Below are 25,429 nucleotides of genomic sequence, written 5' to 3'. Positions count from 1 at the left end.
ATCAAGCTGAGGTTCAGCATCTTGCAAAGCATTAGCACTGGGTAACTGGTGATGAAAGACATGTAGGCACCCCAAGGCTTTGGGGTGGAAGTATTGGTATCATCTGACTGGTTTACGTGCATACAGGCAGGGCTAATGAGACCTTTTTTGTGGCTGTAGGTGACAAGAAGAGGAGGACAACAGCTTTTGAGTTAGATGCATATATGGCAGTATGACATTTCCAGGGTAGAAACGTTTTGAAGTTTGGTGGTACGAAATGCTACTGTCTGAAAAGGGGTGCCTAAAAAGGAGGGGGGGGGGGGGGGGGGTGTCTCTACCTCACTTTTGTAGTGAGGAGGGAGAGCAGTGAGTGAGCGAGCCTGCCAGGCTGTCAACAGGGCCAGCAAGGGCAGCTGCCTGGCAGAGGCAGGGGCTGGTTGGGGATGTTGTAAGACACCCACAACAGCAACAATTGCCAGGAGCCTTCTTCAGGAGGTGAGTGTTTGGGCAGCTTTTTGCCTTTTTAATCTTCTGCCAGTGCTCAAATGCTGGCCATAATGCCAGGGGTTACGGCGCCATGGAGTAGGTTTCCTCTGGCTGTCACTAACATGGAATTTAAGCCCCAAGGCTTTCTGTGGCCGTAGTTCATTTTTCCTTGCACTGGTTGCAGGCACAACTGTAGCAGTTGGTGCTGGTGCATGTATTTTGGGGGAAAAAGTACCATGTTATTGTTTTTAATTAATTCTTTAATGAACTGCAGCTTCATAAATTCTCCTTTTGTAACTCAGCCCTAATTGCCTTACCAACTAAGGGCGGGGAGGGGTGTGTGTGGAAGCAAAACCCTTTAGTCTTCTAATGCAAAACCAGCCAAAGTAGAAAGTTTATTTTTATTTGAGGTCATTTACATCTCTTAAATCCAAATTTTAGAACTCCAGTGGCTTAACTCTAAGGTGGCTTCCCCAGCTCCAATAGAGTTTGATGTCTCACTCTGAATTCAGTCCTGAAGTGCTACTGAGGAAGCACAAACAATAGCTATGCAAGAGCTTCGAAACTGCAAATTAGCCTTCCCACCAGAGGTTTCCTACCAGCACCCAGTCCCCAGCTTCCCGTTTTGCTGCAGCTGCCCACCCCACACACATGCTGTACAATTCACAGTAAACACTCTCTGGCACAAACCTGCTGCCTCCTTCCTGGAAAGGAGAAGGGGCAGGATCACAGACGTGCCCCAAAACAAGAGCTCAGTTATTTACTGCTAAACATGAGCCATGTCTAAAGCTCATGGAGATCCTGTTTTTCAGAAATCAAATAGCTCTTGTTCTTGCTACATGTTAGACTTCTGATCTTAGAAAGAGGTGAGGACAGCAGGCCTGCAGGAAGCGCAGGCTTTGAAACAGCGCTTGTTTACATTGCATTACCACAGTCTTAACCATTTCTGTACTTCTAAGAACTCGTCCACAGGCTGACGTGACACAAATAAGAAACACAAGCAACGCAATACAGACTACGTACTTACTTACTTCTTAACACACCCGTCTCTTTTATCTTTCAGGTCTGCTCTGCACCTGGCTGAACCTTGTCTGAGGCTCACCCGAAGACACCTCTGCAGAAAGCAGGCACACTTGCTGGCTAATTTCAGTTGGTTTCTATTTCTTTTTAACTACAGAATCACAAATATTTTGAATCCTTTCCAGCCTACCAAACTTCCTAGGAAGACAGCTGAGATTTTTCTGAAAAGACTAGGCTTGCAAGGCAGTTCTAACAGCTATTACATAGTGTGGACTTAATCCATAATTTGTACAATTTTTTATATACTGTTTTTATCTATTTTTATAATTGAACATAGATGTCTTATTTACAGACTGAAATACCAATAAACTTAATTGGATTCTTACTTTTCTTGTTCTGTCCTTCTGAATTCAAGGGAGAGCATGTGCATGGGGAGGAGGGAGAAGGGGGGCTGTTTCTAAGTCCTGCACAAGCACACTGCGCTCCTCTTTATAACCTCATTACCAGAATCTACCTGGGAGCTTTCTTTTTAAAAGGTATTTGTCATTTTTTATACAGAAGTGGGAGTCCCAATAACTACTTATCCATCAGAAAAGCCCAAGAATGGTTGAGAAAGTGGAAGAATTTCCATGAGGCAAGTTTGGATACAGCCTTTAAGAGAAAGGAACCTTTAGTACAGATTAGCCTTGAAGTGAGGTGCCTGGCTCTCACCACTGAAGTGGTGATGCTAGACTGTTCCACCAGCAAATATTTAGCAGCCTCAGGGATGGGCACCAGCTGAACTTGGCTTCAAATTCTTGAACTGAAAACATTTGGAGGATACATGGGGAGGGTTTTTTTCTGGTTAACCGCGCACTTGTGTTTTTAAAAGTTACTTTCCAAATACCAGACTGTTTCAGAAAGAATTTTTCTGAATCTTTTGCTAACTAGTGCAGGATAAACTAAGTACATACATACTTAAGAAAAAAGTTTCTACATCTATTATCTTCAGTGTAGCTGTAGAATGCACTAGTAAAGGTGAAAACCAGTGCAAAGGAGTTGCCCATTAATAAAGCGACCTCAGCCAGCATGAACACATAAAATGTAACAAAACTAGGAGTAACAACAGATGCAATAAGTTACCATTTGCTGTGGGACACAATCTTTCCTTCCCTTGTATTTTAAAAATTATTAGTGGTACAGCCCTAACATCAAAGTGGTTTCTCCTCCCTATTTCAATTTCCTGCCATATTAAACTGCCAAACACATCTGATTGCCTCCCTGAACTGCTTCACCAGTATGACAATAAACATGCTTAAAATGGCCTCAGGTCTTTAGGGACAAGAAAGCCTGATGAAAAGTCCTCTCTAGTTGAACTCTGGGTTTTCCACAGTAATCAAGCTGACAATTTTTTAAGTGTCACTACTTTATAGATGGTAACACAAGTAAGAATATACATTTATCAATGTAGCAATATGCAAACTTTTTTTTAAAAATTTATTTTTTATTATTCCACAGCATAAATCTGTGTTGAAATAGGAGAAAGCACCCATAGGCTACGCGTGCACAGGAACTTGGGCACCTAGCCCCAACACTTTGGCTTCACTGAGATCCTGGAGCTGCCCTGCCCCGGCCCGAGGCACAGCTGGACCCTCAACCTTTCTGGACCTGCCTCACCTACCACGTGGCTTCTGGTGGCTGCGCGCAGAGCACAGCTGCTGGCCACCCGCCTGCACAGACCTGGCTGATTTCAAGGAAGCATCCTGGGCTGCGAGTAGACCCAGCTGGAAGGAGGTTTCATACTCATCCCAGGTGTAGGCTCAATTCATTATGTTGCCAGGAGTCTAGAAGGAATCCGGTTCCGCAGCAGCTACTCTGCTTTGTAGCAATTCATTACTCATTAAGCACAGAGAGCACCAGGTCTACCTGTCTGATGTTCCCCTCCCCCTGGCCCTGCTTCTACTTAGGCACAAAACACTTGGTTTTACAAAGTTTACACGCGTCAGACCAGGCGATCAAATCCAGGAAATCCCATGTCCGCTGCCAGAGGGTGATCTCACGACGTGGGACGCGGCCTGACCAGACAGTCCTGCTGCTGCTGCAGCCCAGTCCTGGTCTCTCCTCTCCTAGTATCTCTGAACTAACGAACAGCTGGCTCTCTCACGCTCTTTCCTATTGCAAGGTGGGGGAGAAAAAAGAGAAGGAAAAAAAAAAACCAACAAAAAACCTGAGACCTGGATGAAGCACCTCAACCCCAGGGAAGGATGCATGTCTGAGATCTGAGCTAAAACGCAGATGACCGACTGCTTTAGGGACACTCAGCCCTCCTGAGCGGCTGGTTCCAACAGCCCTGGACCAGCTTGCGGGCTTCAAAGAGTCCCACTGTGAGGCGCCCTGCAAATCCCACCTTCCCATTCCTTCCTCTCCTTACCCTAACACATTACCTAGCTATGGGATATGAGGCTCTGACTTTCATTAGATGACAAATCCCTTAAATCGTGGGTGTTCTGACAGGAACACAGCCCTGTGTAATCATTACTTGAAAAGCATAACCCAAATTTACTGTTGCAAGTGACATACACCTCGTAGAGTTAACATGAACCACCTGTATGGAATAGCCTTGGTCCAAAGCACAGATACATCTCGCTCAGTCATAAAAACTTTTTTTTTTGACAATACTGTAACTTAATAATTTACAAGCTGAAACTGATCACCCAGTATTTGAAATACGTCACAGTGAGTTACAGTTATCACTCGGACTTCACAGCAAATAAAACTTGTAACTAAACATGCACAGATCATTATATATACAGTGATAAAAAAATAACGATGTACATTTTCTTGTAAGAAGAAATTAAGTAAATTCTTTGTGCATTTCAGGATTGAAACATCTAACCTATATAAAATTACTTTAAAATATGAAGTAAATATTTAACCCAAAACTCGAGAAATCTTTTGTAATCTGCAATATAGCCTTCTCATTTCCGTTTTTCTTTCTCTGACACAGAACAACTTAGGAATTTTATCCTCTAAGATATTTAATAGTAATGTGCAGATATAAAAAAATACGTCCTTTGTGGCAAGCTTGAACATATATATATATATATATTTACAAACCTCCAGAACAAATTAGCATTAAAAAACACAGAAGTAGCAGATTGACATAGTGCTTTATTTAAGCTGTCTGTACGAAGGAAAATAATGTGCATCCCTATCATATACGTGTAAAAATACTAAGGATGTACAGTGTACAAAAACAGTTTCTTGTAGTTATTTCACATCCTTGTGGGTCATATACTTAAGGAAATAAACAGTTTAAGTATGACCAACAGTAATACGGTTTCTTGGGTTCATAGTTGTGTCTGCTTAATATCCTTAACCATATGACTAGATCTTGCATGGATCTAATGAAAGAACTAGCAAGGTCAAGAAATGTCACAAACTCTAAAGCTACAGGGAGGTAATTCAATTACCAATTTAGAGGTTTTTATTTAAATAAATACTTTACATTTCATGCTTGCCTGTAATGCACTACCAGGAGCAAGATAAGGAAATTCTACTGTAGACAGTACAAACAGTAGCAGCAAAGTGTGTACATTGAGGTGTAATATATAGACCCTGCAGTTAGTAAGGAAAGACCTTACTTTTGTACTCTAGGAGAAGCACATGGCCCCTGCAAGAACAGTCAGCTTTAAGAAGCCGCAAGTAAAGATGGAAAAAAACATAAAACAATACTGGAATAAATGTTCTTTAAGCAACAGGAATGTACTGGGAGATGGATTAGTGTGGAAAGCGAAGCTGTGTGCAAAACTGCCAAAATCCTAACAGAAATGACCTATTTCCTCCGAGATGGCTGCAGTACAAGAGGGCATACTGTACATCATGGAAGTCAGTACAAGCTGGAGTCAAAGTCTGAAATGTACTGTGCTCGAAAGGCTCGCCAAGGTAACCAGCCACCACCTCCTGTCCAAATCCAACCACAACTGCGAACAGCAAAAGAAGAGCTTCAGAAGTTTCTCTCAGCACCGCTCGCCCATTTGTCTTTCATCCGTTTCTAACACTGGTAAGAGAGAGAATCCCCCAACCCCGGGCGGCACAAAGTGGCCTCTGACTCTCTCTCTAGCATAAATTTGATCAATGAATGTTTTGGAAGGCAGACAATACAATGCAAAGTGAAGTCTTAAAAGGTTTTAAAATAATTCACTGACAGATATTTACTGCAAACCGCATTCTAACTAGCTACGCAATGGTGAGCTAACCACAGGGTTTCTTCTGCACACGAGGAACGGCTGGCCAGAGGCACGGTGCCAGTTGGTCATTAGCTAGAGGTGCCCTGTGTCAAGAAACTTATTGCTATTACAAGCTGAAAACACAGGGGGAAAAACACACAGGCATATAACACAGATTTTGAATCACCGTAGTTTTAGTCTGTAAGTACGAGGCCTTTGCAGAGAACTAATTAATGCCCGTCGGTTACTTCAGTCACTCACTCACTGTGTCAGTGTAGACACCTCCACACCACCGGTGCAGAACAGACCTGCAACGCATTTGCTGTCCTCCTCTCTCTCTGCAGAGGGATAATCTCTACACATGTTTAGTGTTACAAGGTGACAGAATGAGATCCTATGTAGTTAGAATATACATCATGATACATTGCTGACTGATTATCCATCCACTACTGAAGATAAAACACAAAACATGAAAAATTGTCTAAATTAGTCTGTGTCTTTAGCTGCCTTGCTAAAAATGCCCATCTACCCCTTGACCGTCCCAGCACATGCACTGCCAGCAGTGGGCTTCATGCTAGGGCACTCAACCTTCCACATCAAGAGGCTAAGGCATCTGCTTAGGAACATCTCTCCTTTCAGACTCATCTACTCATTCACACAACGCAACCAGTAATAATACTCTGCGATATCACAGTCTTCGTGGGAGCTAACAAGATCCGAACACAGAGATACTTCAAATGATAATCCTGTGGAGTCAGGGTTTTCAGATGTCGTTAGCAAGGGCACGTGCATGCTATCGCTGCACGGCGTCATGTCCCAACTCCTAGCACCAAAGGGTTTATTATTAAGATTATCATTGCTGAAGATCAGAGCTAAAGTTTATGCACATGTTCTGTTAGATACAGACCTTTGGAAATGGAAAGACATCCTCCTATCAGTGGAGCGTTTCTCGTGATGTTTTAAATTCAGTCAATCGGGTACCAAGGTAACATGCTGGGTTTCGGGACTCTTTTGGTTGAGGGCAAACCTTCCTTGAGAATGGCTGATCCCAGAAATTTACTATTTTAATTATTAAAATAAAGTGCTTTTCTTGTAATCAATATGGTCTTGTTGTTCAAATGCAATTCCTTCATATAGAACAGAAATTTTCTATTGTGCTGTCAGGCTCTTACATTACATTTATCCTCAATGGAGCACAAGATGTAGGGGTTTTGTCTGTCTGTTTTTAACCCTTTGGCACATGAAGTTGGAATTCCTCACCTCCACTGCCAAACAATTAAAAGACAGTATTTCATTCACAAAAATCTGATTCTAAGCAGTATGTACAATTTCAGAGCCTTGTTAAAATTTCCACATGGGAGAAAAGTGCATTATTCCCTTCAGCTTGTACAGTCCTTCCATATATTACAAAATTAACTGCTATAAGCCTGTTCTATCCAAGATGTAGCAGCATTTGCAAACATGACACATACAATCCTTATCTCTAAAAATAAATACTACTGCAGTATAACCAAAAAAAAAAAAAAAAAAAAAAAAAAGAAAAAGAATATTCAGAGTTAAACACCTGGAGAAAAAGCTAATTCACAAACTCAAAATAAAAACAAGTAAGGCAAACACCTGTTTACCTTGGTGCACACATTTTGGTGAAAAGCAATACCATTATGCCTGTCTACATTCTTCAGCCATCAGAGGTGATGTATATCATGAAAGAAAAAGAAAAGCATGAGAAAGATGTTATCTGGTGCAAATTATAAGACCCCTTAAACAACTTCAACTGCTGCTTTTATGCCTTCATTTCTTGCATGTATAATGTTCGATTCTCCATGATTGCACATGAACCTGGAAGTTCTAAGTGGCAGGCTGGGTGAGCCCAGCCCTTCTGCTTCTTCTGTAGTATCCAACAGTAATTAAAAAATAATATATATATATATTTATATATATCAACAGTTTAAGTCCTTCTCTCAAACGTTTCCCAAACAAATTCCAGCCAGATGTTAATGACAGAGACCTGCTTCAAGTAATGATATGCCTAACAAAAACCTTGCATATGTACATCACCACCCCTATGTTTCCTTGTTCTAACCAGCACAAACAGATGCAAGAAAATGTTATAGACTAGTCTTTTTAGACTAATTACAATTTTGATTCATCTTCTGGAAGAAGATAAGCTGGACCAACACGTTTTTTGTTTAGCCTCCACTGTGAGGAAAAATAGATGACTACTTGTGCACAAAGTGTACAATGCTGAAGTCAAGTCATCTACCTTCAAAGAAACTGTTAGTAACTTCTTGATGTTGCTATTATACTGAGACTGTGGGCAGCAGCAACAGCAGGAGAGCGTAGTAGAGAAAAATCTCATATTTCATGCAAAACCAAAATGGATTTTAGGTAGGTTTGGGAAAGAAACTTGTTCAATTTGGAATGGTCTCTGAAAGTGCCCCTGCTATCTTAAATAGTATCTAGTACTGGTGGTGATGTTCAGGAATCATTTTCAGTGATAAACCTAAGATGACAGTGAAGCAGCAGAACAAAAAAGTTATTCTCGTCCACTTGCAGAGTAGGAAAACTGGGGGAAATGCGGCCGTCTCTCATTGTCCATGCAGTCCATACCATCCTCGTCATCTGTATTAAGGGAGAAGTTCAAAATGTCATTATATTTGCAACAAAATTTTATTATTCACCTCAGACACAGTACATCTTTCAGGATTCAATGCTGAAGTTAAAGGCTCAAGTTAAAGTAAGATTTCAGTCATGTAAGCTTATTCTTATACAGTAGAATGATGCTCACTGAAAGGATATCCTTTCAATAAATCACCATTTATTTCAGGGCAGGGTGGTTTGTTTGTTTGATTGATTATGACTATCACCTGAGAACTTCAGTCATCAATACCTGTTCTAGGCTAATCAAAATGTGCCAGCACATCTCGCTTCTGGTAGCACAGAAGCCAATTGCTGATTTAAGCAGCCAGTTGTCATTGTTTTGTAAGCCGAGTTCAGAAAATTATAATCCTACTGTAGATATATTTAAATATTCCTCCATTCTGAAGGGAGTTAAAAGGAAAAACAGCTACAAAATGAACAATTCATGCAGGTTCTATGTGTTTCAATTCTTACATATTATTTTTTAGTCAACAATTTATTTTTACAGTATTTACTGAGATCAGAGGAAACACGGACTAAGCCAAATTCATAAATATTTTTATTTACATAATTCCTGCAGTGCCAATGGAAACCAGGCACCAGATGTTGCCTAACTCTGAGAATTTGGATCTACATTCTCACATTGATTTTTTAACAGTGCTTATCCTTAAAGACTTGTATTGAAACTGTTATTCTAACGATGTATTTATATGCAACCTTTCCAAAGTATGTATCTCTTGTATCTTCATATATTCTACATATAAAAACTAGAGTTAATGCAGGTTTGAGCAATTGCTATGATTAGGCTGCTTGACTTCAACAGTGCCTCTCAGTTCTGTAACTTCAAATACAATCTCCCTTTTACGCAGTCAGTTTAAATTAGGTTAACGTACAGAGCTTGTTTGTTTTGCTATCAGTTTGATTACTGTAGATACAAGATATAGTTTCAATATTCACTTAGCGTGATTTGTAAAACTTCGATATCTAAATAACTGGCCTAAATATTATGAAAATTATGTCTATAACTATAAAAGATCTTTAGTTCAGCAGTAACTTTCTGATACACAGTTACCAATCCTCTATCCCTAAAACATATTTTAACCCCTTTTTGCATAACCACATCAGACGGAGGTGATACCATATTGTAGATAATACAATTACTTGTAGATTTTAGAAGAAAAATAATTAAAAATCATTTCCTGTTGCAATACCCAGAAAAGGGAAACCCCACATGGTCCTTGAACCACTGCAGTTCACTAAAAATGGCAGCAGTTTTCCAGATCTACCCAGCACAAGAGAAAATTCACCTTTCATCACCCCCCATTTCATTATTCTTATGATTGGGGTGGGGTTGCAGCCCGTGCTAAGTTTCATGCTGCAGCAGCCAGACCATTACCACAGGCCAAGATAGGTACTTTAGGTAGGTAGGTCGTTTCCCTGCATTGGTACGGATCACCTGCTCTGGATTCAATACATTTAAGGCTGAAGTCTTGGTAGCATACGCATATTTTGTATTGCTTCAACCTTCAATGGATAAATCGCCATTCTCATTGCATATGTGGAGTTTCAAGAGATGAGGACTTTATGATATTGAATCAACAGACTCCAAGTTAATCCAAATTTTAGCAAAATTTGTTCAAATTACAAATACGAACAAATTCTTATCAGGATAGGTGGGAGAAGAAAGGGTTATTTTTATCACAGCAGGAAGACTTAAAATCACTTAAATGACTGTGTTCAAACACTAAAAATGCAAAATCCAGAAAATACTTCAGATCTATACACCAACAGAAAACTGCAGCTAAACCTGGGAATCCTAAAACACAAAAAAATGAGCTAGATCTATGAAAGGGTAATCAACCTTAACTATAGCCTTTATTGTCTACCTTTGTGACCCTCCTTTCCCATCCTCCAATTTAAAAAAAACAAACAAACAAACAAACAAAAAAAAACCCACAAAATCTCACAGAAAGAAAATTCATTCAAGAACTCGGCAGCAAGATTTTAACTGTTCTGGCTTGGTAAGTAACTCTGTTAAGCCCTAGCTTGGCCGATCAGATCATGATTCTTGTGTGTGTAGCAGAAGATGACAAAAATACAAACTGTGGTGAAATTACATTCACTCCAACAAAGAAACTCTGTGCAAGGCCCAGTACAGCAGTTACTTCTGTATTAGTAACTTCTTTTAAGAGCTCTGCTGAAGCACAGGACTTGATAGGAAATTTAATTTTCAAGTAATTGATATCTACACAAGAGACATCCACTTGTCTCTGGCACCTCTTTTTTTTCCTTTTGGTCTTCAAAATATTTTAAAATATGCCTAACTCACTAAACCTAAACAACCCACTGAAGCCACTAGCAGCATCCACATGCTTAAAGCAGGGTCCATGTTCCAGGTACTTTGCTGAACTGGGAATTTGCCAACCAGCAAACATTTGAAGCTGGTGTTTTCTCTTATTTAAAAAGAAAAGAAAACAAAACAAAACAACTGAACCAAACAAAAACAAAACAAAAAACCCACACCAAAAACGCCTCTAAAACCCAACCCAGAGTGATCTAATATTCTAAGTTTTGTAATTACTCCTTCTTTAAAAGAACACTGTCATTGAGAGTTACTCTTACACACTTCGATATGAAGATTTTTATTAGTAACAGTAAGAATAGCTTTTCCATTCAAACAGAAAAAACCTTACACAGTGCTTTATTATAAACATTATTTTTAAGTTATGCATAATTTCTGACTTACATTTTTCAGGCGGCGTTATTGTAATAGTCTGAGCTGTAAATTCTTCATCAAAATACCTGGTGTCTGTCTCAGATGTCACTTGAGGTTTAAAAGGAGGTACAAGCTGAAAGGGACCAAGAAACAAAATGAAATTACTATACCTGAAACCAGCCAGATTACTACCAGGAAAACAAGTTATTCTTTTTCCTTACACCCCAGATCAAACCAGTAGGTCCATGGAGAGGCGGCTGAGTCTCTAACTTCTGGTAAGAGATAGAAACCATTAGAGTCAATCCAAAAAATACTAGTTCAGAATCTAGCTAATAGCACAACATGGCTAAATGCCAAGTGTCACTCTCACATGACTTGCAGATAAATTGAGCTGCATAAAGATAATTACCTAGAAACTCTTCAGGCCATTCTAATTACCTGCATAGATGTCAGGCAAAGGCACCTCTAGATACTTCACCACAACTGGGTGGTATAAACGGCTAAGGCAAAAAGGACTAGACAGAGGGCATAGTTAAGCACGATGCCTTTTTTTTTTTTTTTTTTTTTGCAGGGTTAAGGCCTACATCTGAACTTACCTTTAAAAGAAATTATGTGAATGTAAAAATAAATTTTGTATTTGAAAACAGGCCACTTCATGCTTAAGTGAGTTGCTGGGTCTAATCCTGCCTACTGCTTTCATAGTACAGTGCAGTATTTCCCAACAGCAAGCCACCAGTATTTGCTCACAGCTCACAGGCAGGACTTCCTTGGTCCTCTTTTGAACCACCCTTGCTATCTACCTTCTCCTCCAGAACAACTGCCTACAGGCCAAAGATTTTAACTGGAAGGCATATTCAGTATGGAATATCACACTGCATGATGCCAGTCCAAAATGATACAGCAGTTTAGTGTGTATGATATTGCAAAAAGGGGGTGGGTGGGCGTGACAACGTTCTGGTTTATACCTTGGAGCCCTTTGGTGTTATCTCTTCATATGCAATTTAAAATACACACCCTGAAGATAGTGTATCAATTTCCCATTCTATATAACAGGTTACATTATGGCTCACTGATACTATCAGAGCTTGTATGTGGTTTTCACTAGTTTCATGTTCTCTCTCTCCTCAACTCCAGAACTCCAACACCAAACCATTAATTTGTTCATTTACCCACAGCAAAGGAAGCAGAACCGCTGTTAAACCCCCTCCCCTCACCAAGTTCAATGCACTAGACACAATTTACGATACACGATGTACACTGCAGAAACTCTTCTTTTTGATGATAATTTTTTACAATAGTAAGAATCTTCCTTGTTTTACTATGTTCAATGCATAAGATTTTTTTATATATATATACAGTTTGGAGACATCTGCATGAACTGGTGAAATGTTAGAAGCAGCTCTGGATCTCAGTGCTAACCAAAGGAGACTAACCAATACATGAATAGAGCTATCCAAAAACCAAAAAAGCTAGCCTGCCCTATGAGGACTAGACTGTGTAAGTACGTAGTGCTGCACAACCAGCCAAAGAAAGAAGGCTTTCAACAAAATGCTCTTCACAGGAGGTCTCTATCCAGAAAATTATTAATTCCTTATACTTTACAGTTTTGGATGAGGCATAAAAGATTAAAATGTGGTAAAGTGCATAAACAGGGCACTTAAACAGCGAGACAACAGAAAAAAAAAAAACCTAAACAAAAGCATGGGTAGGTGCAAACACTCACATAAAACCTCTCTCCATTTTTTATCGCCGTTACAAATGTACCCATAAACTCCCATTGTTTCCAAATCCAGGTTGAAAACTGCCACCCAGTTCTTTTCAAGTCTTACCTCTGGCATAGGACATATTACACTGACAGCTGGCAACATGAAAGCCATGTTAGCTGGAGAAAGATACCTCCACTACTTTGCAATATGAGAACCACACCAGAACACTGGGTGGTTCTTTGAACATGGGATTCTGCTGCCATCCCTCCCAGGATACACCTACAAGTCCTTCAGCATTACCCTTCATTCAACAATTTGACTCTCTTCTCCCTGCAACAGTTTATTTGGCATTTTGAGTATATACTAAGAGCTCTATTTTATCTGATCCAAATCTTCAGTAACAGTCCAAGCAATTATTAAGGAAATATAAATCTATCACTTGCATATACTTAAAACAGTACAATAAATCTGATTAATACTTTTACAAAACTAAATTCAGTCTTCCCTTACATTTTCCTGAACAGAAAACATAAAACAGCAGAGGAGTATTTGAAGTGAAGGTTTGTGGCATTGTAGGATAAATGCTTAAGGAGTTAACATATATAAACTCAACATCAGAAGAATCTTTCAGGTATAAATCCAGTTACATCCTGTGTTTAAAAACAAAGTATTCTGTTTTATTGTACAAACTCCTGCACTTTATGAAAATTATTTTTATATGCATCCTGGCCATCCCAATCAATTCTGCACTATTAAAACAGAATTCCAAAGTTCTATGACCCCCTAGCAAAGCAGCCACATAATTCCTAAGCACAGAGTTACTCCAGTGGAACATCCCACACTGCCATTTTTCTGTTTCAGAGAATAACACTCAAAAAGTCAAAAAAAAAAAAAAAAGAAAAAAAAAAGAAGATTACATGAAGACAAGTAACATACTCTACTAAAGGCCAAGTGATCACCACTGCTCATCCTTTTAAAAGATGCTTTGAAGTAAACACTAGATAAATTCAGTAAGCAAAAAATCTATTAGATAACAGGTTTGTAACAATTTTACTACTTCCCCGACTGGGATCATTTTTCCAGATCAGAAACAGAAAACGTCATTTGTCATGCTTTGACCCAAGCCAGCAACTAAGCAACACGCAGCCGCTCACTCACTTCCCTACACCCAGTGGCACAGGGGAGAGAATCAGAAGGAAAAAGGTAAAACTTGTGGGTTGAGATAAGAACAGTTTAATAGAACAGAAAGGAAGAAAATAATAATAATAATGATAATAATAACAATAATAAAACGACAATACTAATAAAAGAAGAGGAATATACAAAACAAGTGATGCACAATGCAATTGCTCACCACTTGCTGACCGATGCTTAGTTAGTTCCCGAGCAGCGGTCCACTCTCCAGGCCCACTCCCCCCAGTTTATATACTGGGCATGACGTCGCATGTGGTGTCCCCTCCCAAATTCTTGTGCCCTTCCAGCCTTCTTGCTGGCTGGGCATGAGAAGCTGAAAAATCCTTGATTGAGTCTAAACACTACTTAGCAACAACTAAAAACATCAGTGTGTTATCAACATTCTTCTCATACTGAACTCAAAACACAACCCCATACCAGCTACTAGAAAGAAAATTAACTCTATTCCAGCCAAAACCAGGACACCATTTCACAAGAATTAAAACTTTTCATATGAAAATACAAGCTTAAGAAATATGTTCTCATTTACCAAGTCAAGGACAAGAAACAACGTCTTTCCAATGGTGCAATACACCTCTCCAGTAGAGCAAACCACTCTTGCTATGAGGTAAACCAGAGACCTTTCATGCTACAACCGCTGTGTGAAGAGAAGGAGAAAACACTCACTCTGCAGTCTTTAACAGCTGCTGTTTAGGTCAGAGTAGTTAATGAAAAACAAAAGGAAGGCCAGGGTAAGTTCATAATATATAGCAATGTATGGATCTGCAACTGGAGAGGAAAAAGATAATGCATTAGCTCACAAGTTTCTTCCTCAAAAACTTACTGACTAATTACTGGTTTAGTCAGGGGGTTTTTTCTTTTCTTTTTTTTTTTTTTTAGAGTACACCAAAATGAACAGGCCTCACTGCAACTTTAGATCATCCCCTTGTCGTATCCATCTATCTGAAATAGGAATGATTATGAAAATACTTCACAAACTGTATTTTAGGAAGAGAAGCACAATACTAAATGACTCTTAAGGAACAAATAATTACAATAATAGTTTCAATCAGGTATGAAAAGCACCATTAAAGCAAAATTCATCAATCACGGGTGATGGGAGGAAGTTGGTGCTCCAATTCAATGCTCAGTAGCTAGGCTCAATAGAAAACTGTTTATAAATAACATCCAGTAAGTCAGCCGATGAAACTTCCAGTTATGGCAGAACCTTAGCTGTCTGGGGAATTGAAACAAGTAAAACACACGGAACTCCAGGCTGTAACCAGAAGGCCAGAACCCGATGCAAATTTGTGTCATTGGTGTTTTAGGATTCATCCGTCCTACAGCAGTACCCTTCATATCCTGGACATTAAACATAGTCAGAAACTTCAGTGACTGCAAAAACAAACCATGCAGCCATGTGGCTCTCCACAACAGCTTATGCTGGTATTTATACAGGCTATACCCTCACATGCACCAACCATCCCCTATCACCTATGGAAAAGAGCAAATGGTAGCTGAGATTAAGATGCACAGATACGACTCAACAGAGAGCAGCAGAAAGGTTTCTTAATTCTTTCCACACACTTTGCCTCCTTCCCTCACAGCATCATTTCCACCAGCACGGCTGTGAGGACAGCCAGAACTGGGGATCACTCCTTTCTACCTGCTCTACCCCACCTACACCAAACCAGCTGTGGCTAAAGTCTTGTAGACATCCCACTCCAGCCTCCTGATCTGCCACCAAAGGCACGCCTCCCCCTCCCCCAAGTAAATTCTTTCTCTGACCTTCATATTACGGTCAGGATACTTACAAGACACACTCCCAGTTCTAATGGGAGAATCTCTAAAATAAATTTTGTGAAGAATCAGCACACAGAGCTCAGGCATCACCTCCAGAAGAAAATGAGAGAAATGCAGTATGCAATTCTTTCTCAAAAACCTTTCAGACAAAGCAGAAGTACAGAATATGGTATGATGCACACAAGTGTACGCAGAGGGACACAATAGTTCAACACCACATTCAGGTGACTGGGGACAGAACCATTCAAGACAAATTTTGTAAGCTATGTCACCAACATGCCAGGCCATGCTACAGAAACTTGGCAATCATCTTTCTGGAGGGGTGCCACCTTTGTTCGTTAATTGTCAGATTTTATTTAAAAACAGAAAGTAAAATCTCCACAAATTTCAGCTGTAATGAAACCGTTAGAAAGACAAAAAGGGTGCAACTGCTGCAGAAATAACCACTTAGATTGACACAGAGCCCCAATAAGAACTCAGAAGCTTTGCGATACATCCCAAAGGAGACTGAAGCTGACGTTTAATGACAAAGGGGAAAACACCCAACATTAACTACAGCTCTGATGATCACAAAATGAAGATGCCACTCTACAGCCAACAGCATTTCATGTTTGGTGCCACAAGGAAACAGCATCCAGCCGCTATTGCCAGAGCTTTTCCCCACTTCTGACCTGAGAAGTCAGAGAGTCCAAGAGTAATGTGAGCACGCCAAGGCACACCCAGTAACCTGTGTCCAAAAGGAGTAAGATGAGCTTTTGTTAAGCACAGGCCTTGTCAGTCTGTGAGAGAATCACACTGCTCGGTCTCAGCTGCCCAGCTTTAGTATGGGACGATTTTTCTCCTCTACTGGTCTGTGCAAATTCAGGCAGAACACACTCGAACCGGACAGAAGACTGCACCTCAAGCACCTGACAATTTAGAGGACCAGAAATACAGATTTTCTGCATTTATGCATTACACATACACATATACATAGCTACATATGTGTGTGTACAAATAAAGAAATAAAAGTCTAAACTCAGTGTGAGTGAAGCGACTGTAAGAGTTGATGTTCAAGACAAAAATCCAATTTCACACCCATCTGTCAAGCTGAATCTGCGCCGGCCATTTCCAAGGCTTGATGTTAGAAATGACAGTAGAAGCAATATCAAATTCTTACTGTCCTTATTATCTCCAGTGAATGGCATTTCCATTTAGCATCCATCAAGAGCAGTGTGTGAGAAACACCACTGCTCTTCCACAGTTCAAGACCTGGGAAACCTGCCACCCATCTCCTGGGGAAGGAAAGGGGCAGGTACGGTACCTAACTGGTACAGTCACACAGAGATGAACAGACAGGCTCCATCCTACATCTTGAGCTTTTTCACACTTACTGAACAACTACACCAATATTTCAGTATGAGAGAAAATATGTAACGTTATTTGCTCAAAGATATCTGACAGCAATCATTTGTCTTGGTGTTGTATAGGAAGTGGATGAATCTACTTCAAAATAACTGTGATGCACTCGATCTGCCAAATGAAAAATATGATGCTTAAGAACGTCATCTGATCTTCCTTCCTTTATTTTAAAGGAAACCTTCCTTCCAATGAACTCAACACTACCATAAGAATCTCATCTACCACAGACTGCAGATGAAAAGTACTCTGACATAAAGTGTGCAAGGAGTAAGAGGAGAACCTATACCCCATCCCCACTGAATTATTCATTTAAATAAACAAGATAACTAGATTATAATCTCCAAACTCCCAAGCACAGTAATTCCCTACGTATCATATAAATACTAAAGAGTGAGCACTGTTGTTCAAATTCAGGTTTTATTCAAAAGGGATAACTATTTGAATCTTACCTATAGTTCAACTTCAGTATGACATACCAAGTCGTCCAATTAAAAAAAAAAAAATCACTGCTGCTTCCCAACATATATGACTCTTCTTTATTAAAAAATTACAATGTATGACATTAATTCTGCTGTTCTCACAGCTTATGTATTGTGAAGATTTATTTTAAAAATAACTACAAAACAGGTATTTCAGTAATGCTTTGTATTGTCATCACATGCTGTATTTCTACAATTTCCATCTAGTTTATTATTCAAGTTTGACTTATGTCAAAAACTGTGTAAAATGTTACAGTTCTTTCTAACCATGAAAGTTAATTAAGTATTGCTAATTAAGTGTTCGTGATTTGATGTCCAGAAATCAAACTTTTATCTACCTTAAACTTTCCTGGAGAACCAAAACTCCAAAGTTGTTATTTTCAAGAATCAAACAGAAGAGACAGACTAGCCAAATCAGAATGATGGAAAAAATAAATTATACTGTGTGAAGAGAATGGGGTCACATCATTGATATACACCTTTGTATTTCATCACAAGCATGCTCAGCTGGAAGTGCTGAAAACATGTCACAGTTCACAAACAGACTTCTCAACTCAAAAAAAGAAAAAGTATTTGTATTAATAAACTAGCTAACTCACTAAATGGCATTCTAAGTAAACAGTCTATTTTCACATAAACTGAAATTCATTAACTTATAATATACCACAATAAAGCATCTTAAAAGGACACTAGCAAAGCTTGCCTCCAAATTTTGTAGTTTTCTGCTGTGCATCTGTTAATACGTGTTCCCTCATTTATACACCTTTTAAGCTCCCATCAAAGCAAATGCTTGGTGACCCTAAAAATCACACAGAGATACTAACAACACAAAACCTTACTTCAGTCTTTCAACATTAGATTGTCAACAACAGTATTTTAATTAAAAATATTTAAGTCCTTTAAAATACCAATTTTCCTTTCCTAACAATAATTGTCTGTCCTTTTTCTGATGCTAGCTCAGTTACCAAAGGAAACAGGAACTGATGAGATTATGCAATCTGTCCATCTGTATGTCCTTCCCTAACAAATTTCGAATGCCTGGGCAAACGCACCATGATGGAGAAAAGACTAGGAACATAAGACACTTCCCACAGGACTACTTACTCTAGTTTACGGAATAGAAGGGAGACATCCCTGTCCACCCCCCCAGACTAGAGTTTCCACGGAGGGAAAGACGGTGATTTGAGTTGAGCTTGAAACCAGTCAGTAAGTGTTGGTGTCGGGACTGGTTCACCCCCATAGCCGGCGCAGAAGCAGGCAGCCTGCTGCCCAGCCAGCAGCTGCAGCACAGCCGGGAGCTGGAAATACCCTGCTGGGACACTGCATGTGGGGGTGTGAGGCAGGGGAGGAGGAAGAGCTGGGATTTCAGCGGTGGAAGGACACGCAACACAAATCCGCAGCAAGGGAGGCTTCAGCGGGGGATGCTGCCCATGGACAAACTCTGTTTTCCAAGTGACAGGATGCTCACACAACGGACAGAGAGAAACCACAACCTCCAGGACTACAGCAACAATTTAAGAATCAGACGCCCGTATGTATATTTTCTTCCCTGTAAATTCAAGCAGCTGGCAGAAGGGGTGGTGACCAACCACTAGGTCTGCCCATATAAAGTATCACTGGAAACACAATGAAAAGATCAGACTGGTTAGCAGTTTTCTGATCTTTTTACTACTTTGCATGGCAACAACACAAAAGCAAGTAACAAGGGTCATTTCTACAGGCTTTGTTGCACTGCAGATAACCGTACAAAAATAGTACGAATCAAATAGCAGTGGCCTAAAACCAGATGTTGATATTTTCCTATTTCCCTCCTGCCCTTTCCCTTAAAACCTGATAGACGAAAGTACTTAAACATGCATTTGAGATTATAGTTATACTGCAGATTTTGCCAGGCCTGAACCCAGGGCTTCAATCATGGGATTTCATCATCTGCTCTTGTTGTGTCTTAAGTAAAGCGAAGGTAGGCACAGCTGAAGGGTAAGGAACAGCTTCTTGCAGCTGACAGACTTCATGCTGAAAGCCTCTGCCTCCACCCAGATGGGTGCCTCTGCAAGTGCTGTGCCTGCAGCAAAGTCAGATACCCCAGCTTTAACCATTATGGCCACTTGCCCCCACTCCCTTCCCAGTACTAACAAATAAATTTGTTAGCACTTTCCAATTTGCTTAGGGAACAACTGGGGTTATTATCAGAAACCAGAAGGAGATATATGTACCTCAGCCCCAATTCCCATAGGGTTTCTTTCTTCCTTCATCCCTACTACATGCAGAAGGAAACCCTGGCTTCGCTACAAGGTCTGGATCTCCTTTGCCATGAGGCTACCTGAGTGCTTCAAGCTGCAAGCCTGAAGACATACCCAAATTCCTACCTTTAAATTAATGCTCATGTGTTTTTTGTTTGGTGAAAGACCTTAGACAGACCATCCAACAACTTAAGAATATTTCTGCAACCCAAATAAAAATATGCTAAATGAATTCTTAAATGAGTAACAGAGAAATTTCAAAAAGCTTCCTGATTCAAGCTAAAAATAAAACAAATATTTTATTTAGAAGTATATGGGCTTTGGAAGTCTTCAGAGTTTGCCAAACTATTCAATTTCTCATACCCAGGCACAGGGATAAAAACTCATCAGGGCTGAGATGATCACAGGAAGAACCTGGCACAAGCTGCTCTCTTTCATATGCCCTCATGGTTTTTCTGCCAAAAATAAATACATCTGATCACAAACGCTAACTACTATACATTTTTCATTTAAAGGCAACGACCTTCTCTGCTCCAGTGTGCCATACAACATTTTATTATCACTGTGTGGTACCAAATTAGTTTAACTAGTTAGCAGTATCAGAGAGCTAATAATTCCATTTGACCATTTGGATCCATTTGACCTGACAGAGCTACTGTTCGTTGCATGAATTACTCTAAGTCTACAGATACATAATTCTGTCTCTAATCACACCAGTAAAGTGATAACCTCGTAAGTACAGAGATGTACTTGATCTCTAGTAAAAATGGTAAAATTAGTGGCACAGGAGCATAGTGTGCACATGTACAAAACTATCCCCCAGCGACTACTTGGAATACACATGACTTTTTGGTTTCCATTACTCTGAATGTGAACTTCAGTTCTTTCATTGCTAACAGAAACACATTCCTGAAATGCAGCCAGAAAATTACAGTTTCATGGTGCATAAACCTCAGGCAAGAATACTGTGAAAAATTTTTACTATGCAAATAATTATATCAACTATCAATTTCATCAAGTGACCCTACTGCTGAAGACTATACTACTAATAATATCAGCAACAGAAGCAAGCATAGAATAAATCTATTTGAAAATCAAATTTGTTTGATGCACATTCCTCCTGAGTTATTTTAGAATACCAAAACCTCAAAAATATTCACATAAGCATTCTAATAAACTTACTCAGTGAAAGTTCATTAACCTTATTATTATGTTTGAAGTTTATATTTCAGAGCACAGTCTTACACTCTGCATACTTCAGAACTGGTAAGACTGTGTGTGCAAAAGGAACAACTGGATATTTTAACTAACCAGACAAATGGCTTTGTAATAGGAACAAAACTATTTTTTAATTAAACAGAAAAGCATACTGTCAGAAGTCATTTTCATGAGTTATTTTTTGACAAAGAACACGCTGTGTGCCAATACTGCACAAAAGCAATTCCTATTATCCTTGAAGTTAACTGTTCAACTGAGAAAATTCAATTGACTTTTTACTGGCAAATTTAGTTTCTCAAAGCAACAGTGGACAGAGTACACAATGAATGACCACAATTTCTCCAGTTATAATACTCCAATAAGCCATACCCACCTCCATGAGCATAAATGCAAAATACCTGCACTTATATATTTATATGTATTTATATAAATTTATATAATTTTTATACATATATATATTTATACCTGCAAAATACCTCCTTTTATATTAATAGCTTAGAATAAGATCTTCACTGAAAGACATTTGCCATATTGATTTGGAAAGTCTCAAAGCTCATACTTAAAAATTAAGGGTATCTATATTTTCTTAACTAAATATGATGTTGAACAATGTAGAATTCAGAGTTCTATTTCTAATGCAAAATAATTATGAGCAAGAGTAATGTAACAGTTTTTTCTTTCTCACCCACTCCTAGCACACTGCAATCCAATTGATTTTAGTGGTTTTCTTTAAACTCCAGAAAGGTCCTCAACTTGTATTTTTAGATTTTATCCTCAAAGTGCTTCTCTACAAAGTCCTTACATAACCAACCAGTGGTTGAGCTCATAAAGTAACCTGATTAATATACTTACTCTGATCATTTATTTTAGAGTTTCTTGAAACGTCATGATACTGCCAGAGAAAAATCACACTTGTATCAAGTAACTTCAGAGTACCATATTTTGTATCATCATATACAGGCTTATTTCAATTCCGGTATTTGTCAGAGAAGTACCACACCAACAACCACACATTTTTAAAATTCCAGTTCAACAACAACTGAAAAAACAGGTTGTATCATTGACATTGTAGCATAAACATATTCTGCTCATTCGTATGTCTTCCATTTTCCTTTTATTTGAACAAAGCAAAAAAAGGAGATAAATCTATCTTTTAAAATTACGCAGCTCAACTGGCAGATTAACAATATGAAACAGTTGGGGAAAAAAAGACTTTATCAAAATAGAGGGGGTTTATAGCAACAAGTAAATTCTTACACAAGTACTGAGATAAAAGCAGCTTCTGTATATAAAACAATTTAAGTCAAATTGAGTTTCACTACTGAGTAAGATAAATTCATTTTCTAAAATCATCCCCAAAGTGTTGATCATTACAGGAACAGGACTGGGTTTAGGGAAAACTGTTCCAATTGAATTCCCAGTACTCGCTTTCTCCACAAGCTGTTTTGGCTCAGTGTTTTAATGCTATTTTAATTTTCTTAGATATCTCTTTAAAAGTAAGTTTGAAAAAGATTTCTGCTTAAACACAAACAATCAGAAATAAGATTTTTGCTATGAGTCCCTTCCAATCACTTCATTCTCCTATTTCCATTACACAACTTTTCAATAAAAGGCAGAAATAAAAAGACAATTCAGGATAAACTTCCATTACATTTTCTCACATTATCTTGAGTCATACACCTACTTTTCTCTTGAAGGCCCAGGAAGAAAAAAGTAAAGGAAAAGATTTGGACATTTACATAATAAAAGAAAAATCTTTGCTGAGTTTAGGTTCGTTTGCAAAATTTATTTTTGGTCCACTGACAACAAGATTAAGTACACCTAGTTCAGAATAACAATTCATTTATATTAACACAAAAAGTTGCAAAGAAAAACATGACTAACTTCGGAGAGCAGCAGACCTATGACTATCAGTTGAAACCACCTTGCAGAAGCCAGATTATTCCATGTCACATAAAGACATACCTTTTTATCATATACATCTTGCCAGTTTACTCCAGCAAAGAAACTATGACGCATGATTTCTTTTGCATCATCTGGGCCTCCACCAAGTCTAAAAAGAGTGGAAAAAAAATCATATTAAACAAGCGTTACTCTTAAAGGGAGATTAAGTTATTGTAATAGTTGGAAAATTGACCATTTGTGTTTGACTATCTGGGCACAATTCTCACCCATTTAATATGTAATTCTCACCTGTTTAATATGAATTCAGGTGACGTCAAGAGAAAATGTGATAGAAGTACCCATGCCATGGTCTATTCTATTTGATTATTCCAGCTACAGCACTCATTACTGTCCATGATGAGCTTTATTAATAATTCATGAATTTTAAAAACACACTTAAGTTTAGTTTTCCTGAAAAGACCAACTAACGTTGGCACCATTAGAAACCAAAACCAACCCAACAATGCTGACATAAAATTTTGCCAAGGAGGTGTCAGGCACTGAATCAGTAATGACTCACACATCATTTTTATACAGTGTTCACTGCTGTTGCATCTGGGTGCTGTAACAATTAACCAATTACCATAAAATAGTCTCAATCTGAGTCAATTAGTATAAATTAATAAATTGTAGGCCTGCTGAGAAGGTTATTTAAAGGCCATTGTAAATAACCACACTATTCACTGTAGCCCACAGCTTGCCAAAGCCACACTCTGTCTGGTAAATCATCTTAGGAAGTGAATTCCACCTACTTTGGGCGAACATGCCCAAGGTGATTTGAACTCACAGAAGTGGTCACTGCTGCCAAAACGGGAGGGTCCCACCCCTGCCCGTACCTCTCCCCTCTCACTTGCATCTACCACATCATTCCCACTGATGACTGTGAGCTGAGTCAGCTCACTAACCTGGAAGAAAACTAACCCTGCAATGAGAAAATGAGAAAGAACTGGCCGTTTCTTGTTGCATTAGCAAGTCAAATTTGACTCAACAAGTTTAGTGAGCTCCCTTGAGCTGCTGCTGTTGGTGGAGAAAGAACCACACATCCAGTGAAGGGAACCTCTGCCCCTTTCAACAGCATGTGGAATTTCAGGACTGCTCAGCCCTCAGCTAACTTCTTCCTGAGACTGGCTATCCTACTGGTCTAACAGAAAAAAGCTGCAACAGAAAAAAAGCTAATCTTAAGCGGACAAGCAGCCCATACATGTCAAATACTGACAAGAAGAATGACACAAGAAGTTTGTGTTTCATTAAAAGGAACTGCTCAAGATATAAAGATATAAATTTTAAAAGCAACCTTTTAAGTAAAATAAATTCCTCTCTAAAGCATTTATTGCAAAGAGCAGTAATTCCCACAACCAAGGAAAAAAAATAACTGTACTGGTATTACCCTGCTGCCAAATTACAAAAATATTTTGGACTACTACCTCAGTCTTGCAGTAACTGGGTGTAAAAGTATTCTCACTTCCAAGCTGTATTCACTGTAAAATCCTGTCTCTGCAAAGCATCCCAGTTAGCCTGCAGTCTCCAGACTTCTCTCAGTATCTTCCCATCCAGCTGCTCAGAGAAAAGCTGAGTTGCAGTTAACCTCTGTGCTCCCACCCTATTTAGCATTAGCTAGCACCAGAACTTGAATATGAATAAGCTTGTAAATGTAAGTCTGTAATAAACAGTACTGTCTGCAAAAATTAATTATGAGGAAGTATCTTTTCAATTCTAGAGGTTAACATATTTGATGGGTCAGATCGTTTGGAGGTTAAAATGCATTAGGAGTTGCTACAGGAACAAATTTTTTCTTTACTCTCCATGTATTTGGCTGGTTGGTCACAGTTTGCTTTTACTACATACAGTAAATTCAGTTAAACAGGCATTGCTGGGCAGCAGCAGAAAGGCTGACCACTTATGTTGTCCTGGCTGTTGCACTCAGCTGTGTGCAGGCAAATCCCCCCAGAGAGACATGGCAACCAGCCCTGCCCTGAGTGCCAGTGAGCAATGCCCACTACTGAAAACTTCTTGAGAACAGAGGACTAGAGAAGAGAGACAGACACAAGAATGCCTGCAGCCTTGAAACATGCCAAAAGACTCACAAGAACAACAGAGAGACTAGGGAAAAGAGGGGACCTACAGACAAATCTCACTGATTTACAGAGATTCGTTTTAGAACCCCAGGAGACTGGACACTGCTGGCCCAGCGCAGGAGCCACTGCAAAATGGCTCTCCTAGGCAACGCTCCCAGAGGGGAAAGCCCACCACTAAAGGGCACAGGCAGCAGCTGGGTGATACTTGCTTTCAAACCACTGTACTTAAATTTCGCTAGGAACATGTATTCTTTAACAAGTTACTAGTTTACATGGTCTAATATGTGATTTATTTAAGTGCTCTAATAAAATTTAGCTGTGGCTGTCTATATATGTCTTCC

At 39.2% G+C, this 25,429-nt stretch overlaps 2 protein-coding genes across 6 annotated transcripts in view; one reads left to right on the top strand and one right to left on the bottom strand.

Moving 5' to 3' along the window:
• SDCCAG8 (SHH signaling and ciliogenesis regulator SDCCAG8) overlaps positions 1 to 1,870 on the top strand; it is a 116,573-nt gene extending 114,703 nt beyond the window's left edge. For 2 of the 3 annotated variants that reach the window (XM_075043176.1, XM_075043178.1), the window contains one exon: positions 1,529 to 1,870. Coding sequence is in view for 1 of the 3 variants with exons in the window: in XM_075043177.1 (XP_074899278.1) it covers positions 1,529 to 1,549 (21 nt within the window). In the remaining 2 variants the exon portion in view is untranslated. The remainder of the gene's footprint in view (positions 1 to 1,528) is intronic. The other variant, XM_075043177.1, reaches the window with a different exon arrangement.
• Positions 1,871 to 4,615: 2,745 nt separating this feature from the next.
• Positions 4,616 to 25,429, bottom strand: part of AKT3 (AKT serine/threonine kinase 3) — a 160,118-nt gene continuing 139,304 nt past the window's right edge. For all 3 annotated transcript variants that reach the window (XM_075043181.1, XM_075043179.1, XM_075043182.1), the window contains exons 12-14: positions 23,035 to 23,122; positions 11,080 to 11,182; positions 4,616 to 8,315 (exon numbers count right to left, since the gene is read on the bottom strand). In XM_075043181.1, the coding sequence (XP_074899282.1) occupies positions 8,230 to 8,315; positions 11,080 to 11,182; positions 23,035 to 23,122 (277 nt within the window). In that variant the 3' untranslated portion in view covers positions 4,616 to 8,229. The remainder of the gene's footprint in view (positions 8,316 to 11,079; positions 11,183 to 23,034; positions 23,123 to 25,429) is intronic.

Source organism: Buteo buteo, chromosome 12 (genome assembly GCF_964188355.1).
Source record: "Buteo buteo chromosome 12, bButBut1.hap1.1, whole genome shotgun sequence".
Taxonomy (NCBI): Eukaryota; Metazoa; Chordata; class Aves; order Accipitriformes; family Accipitridae; genus Buteo; species Buteo buteo.
This window is presented reverse-complemented; position numbering and strand designations above follow the sequence as displayed.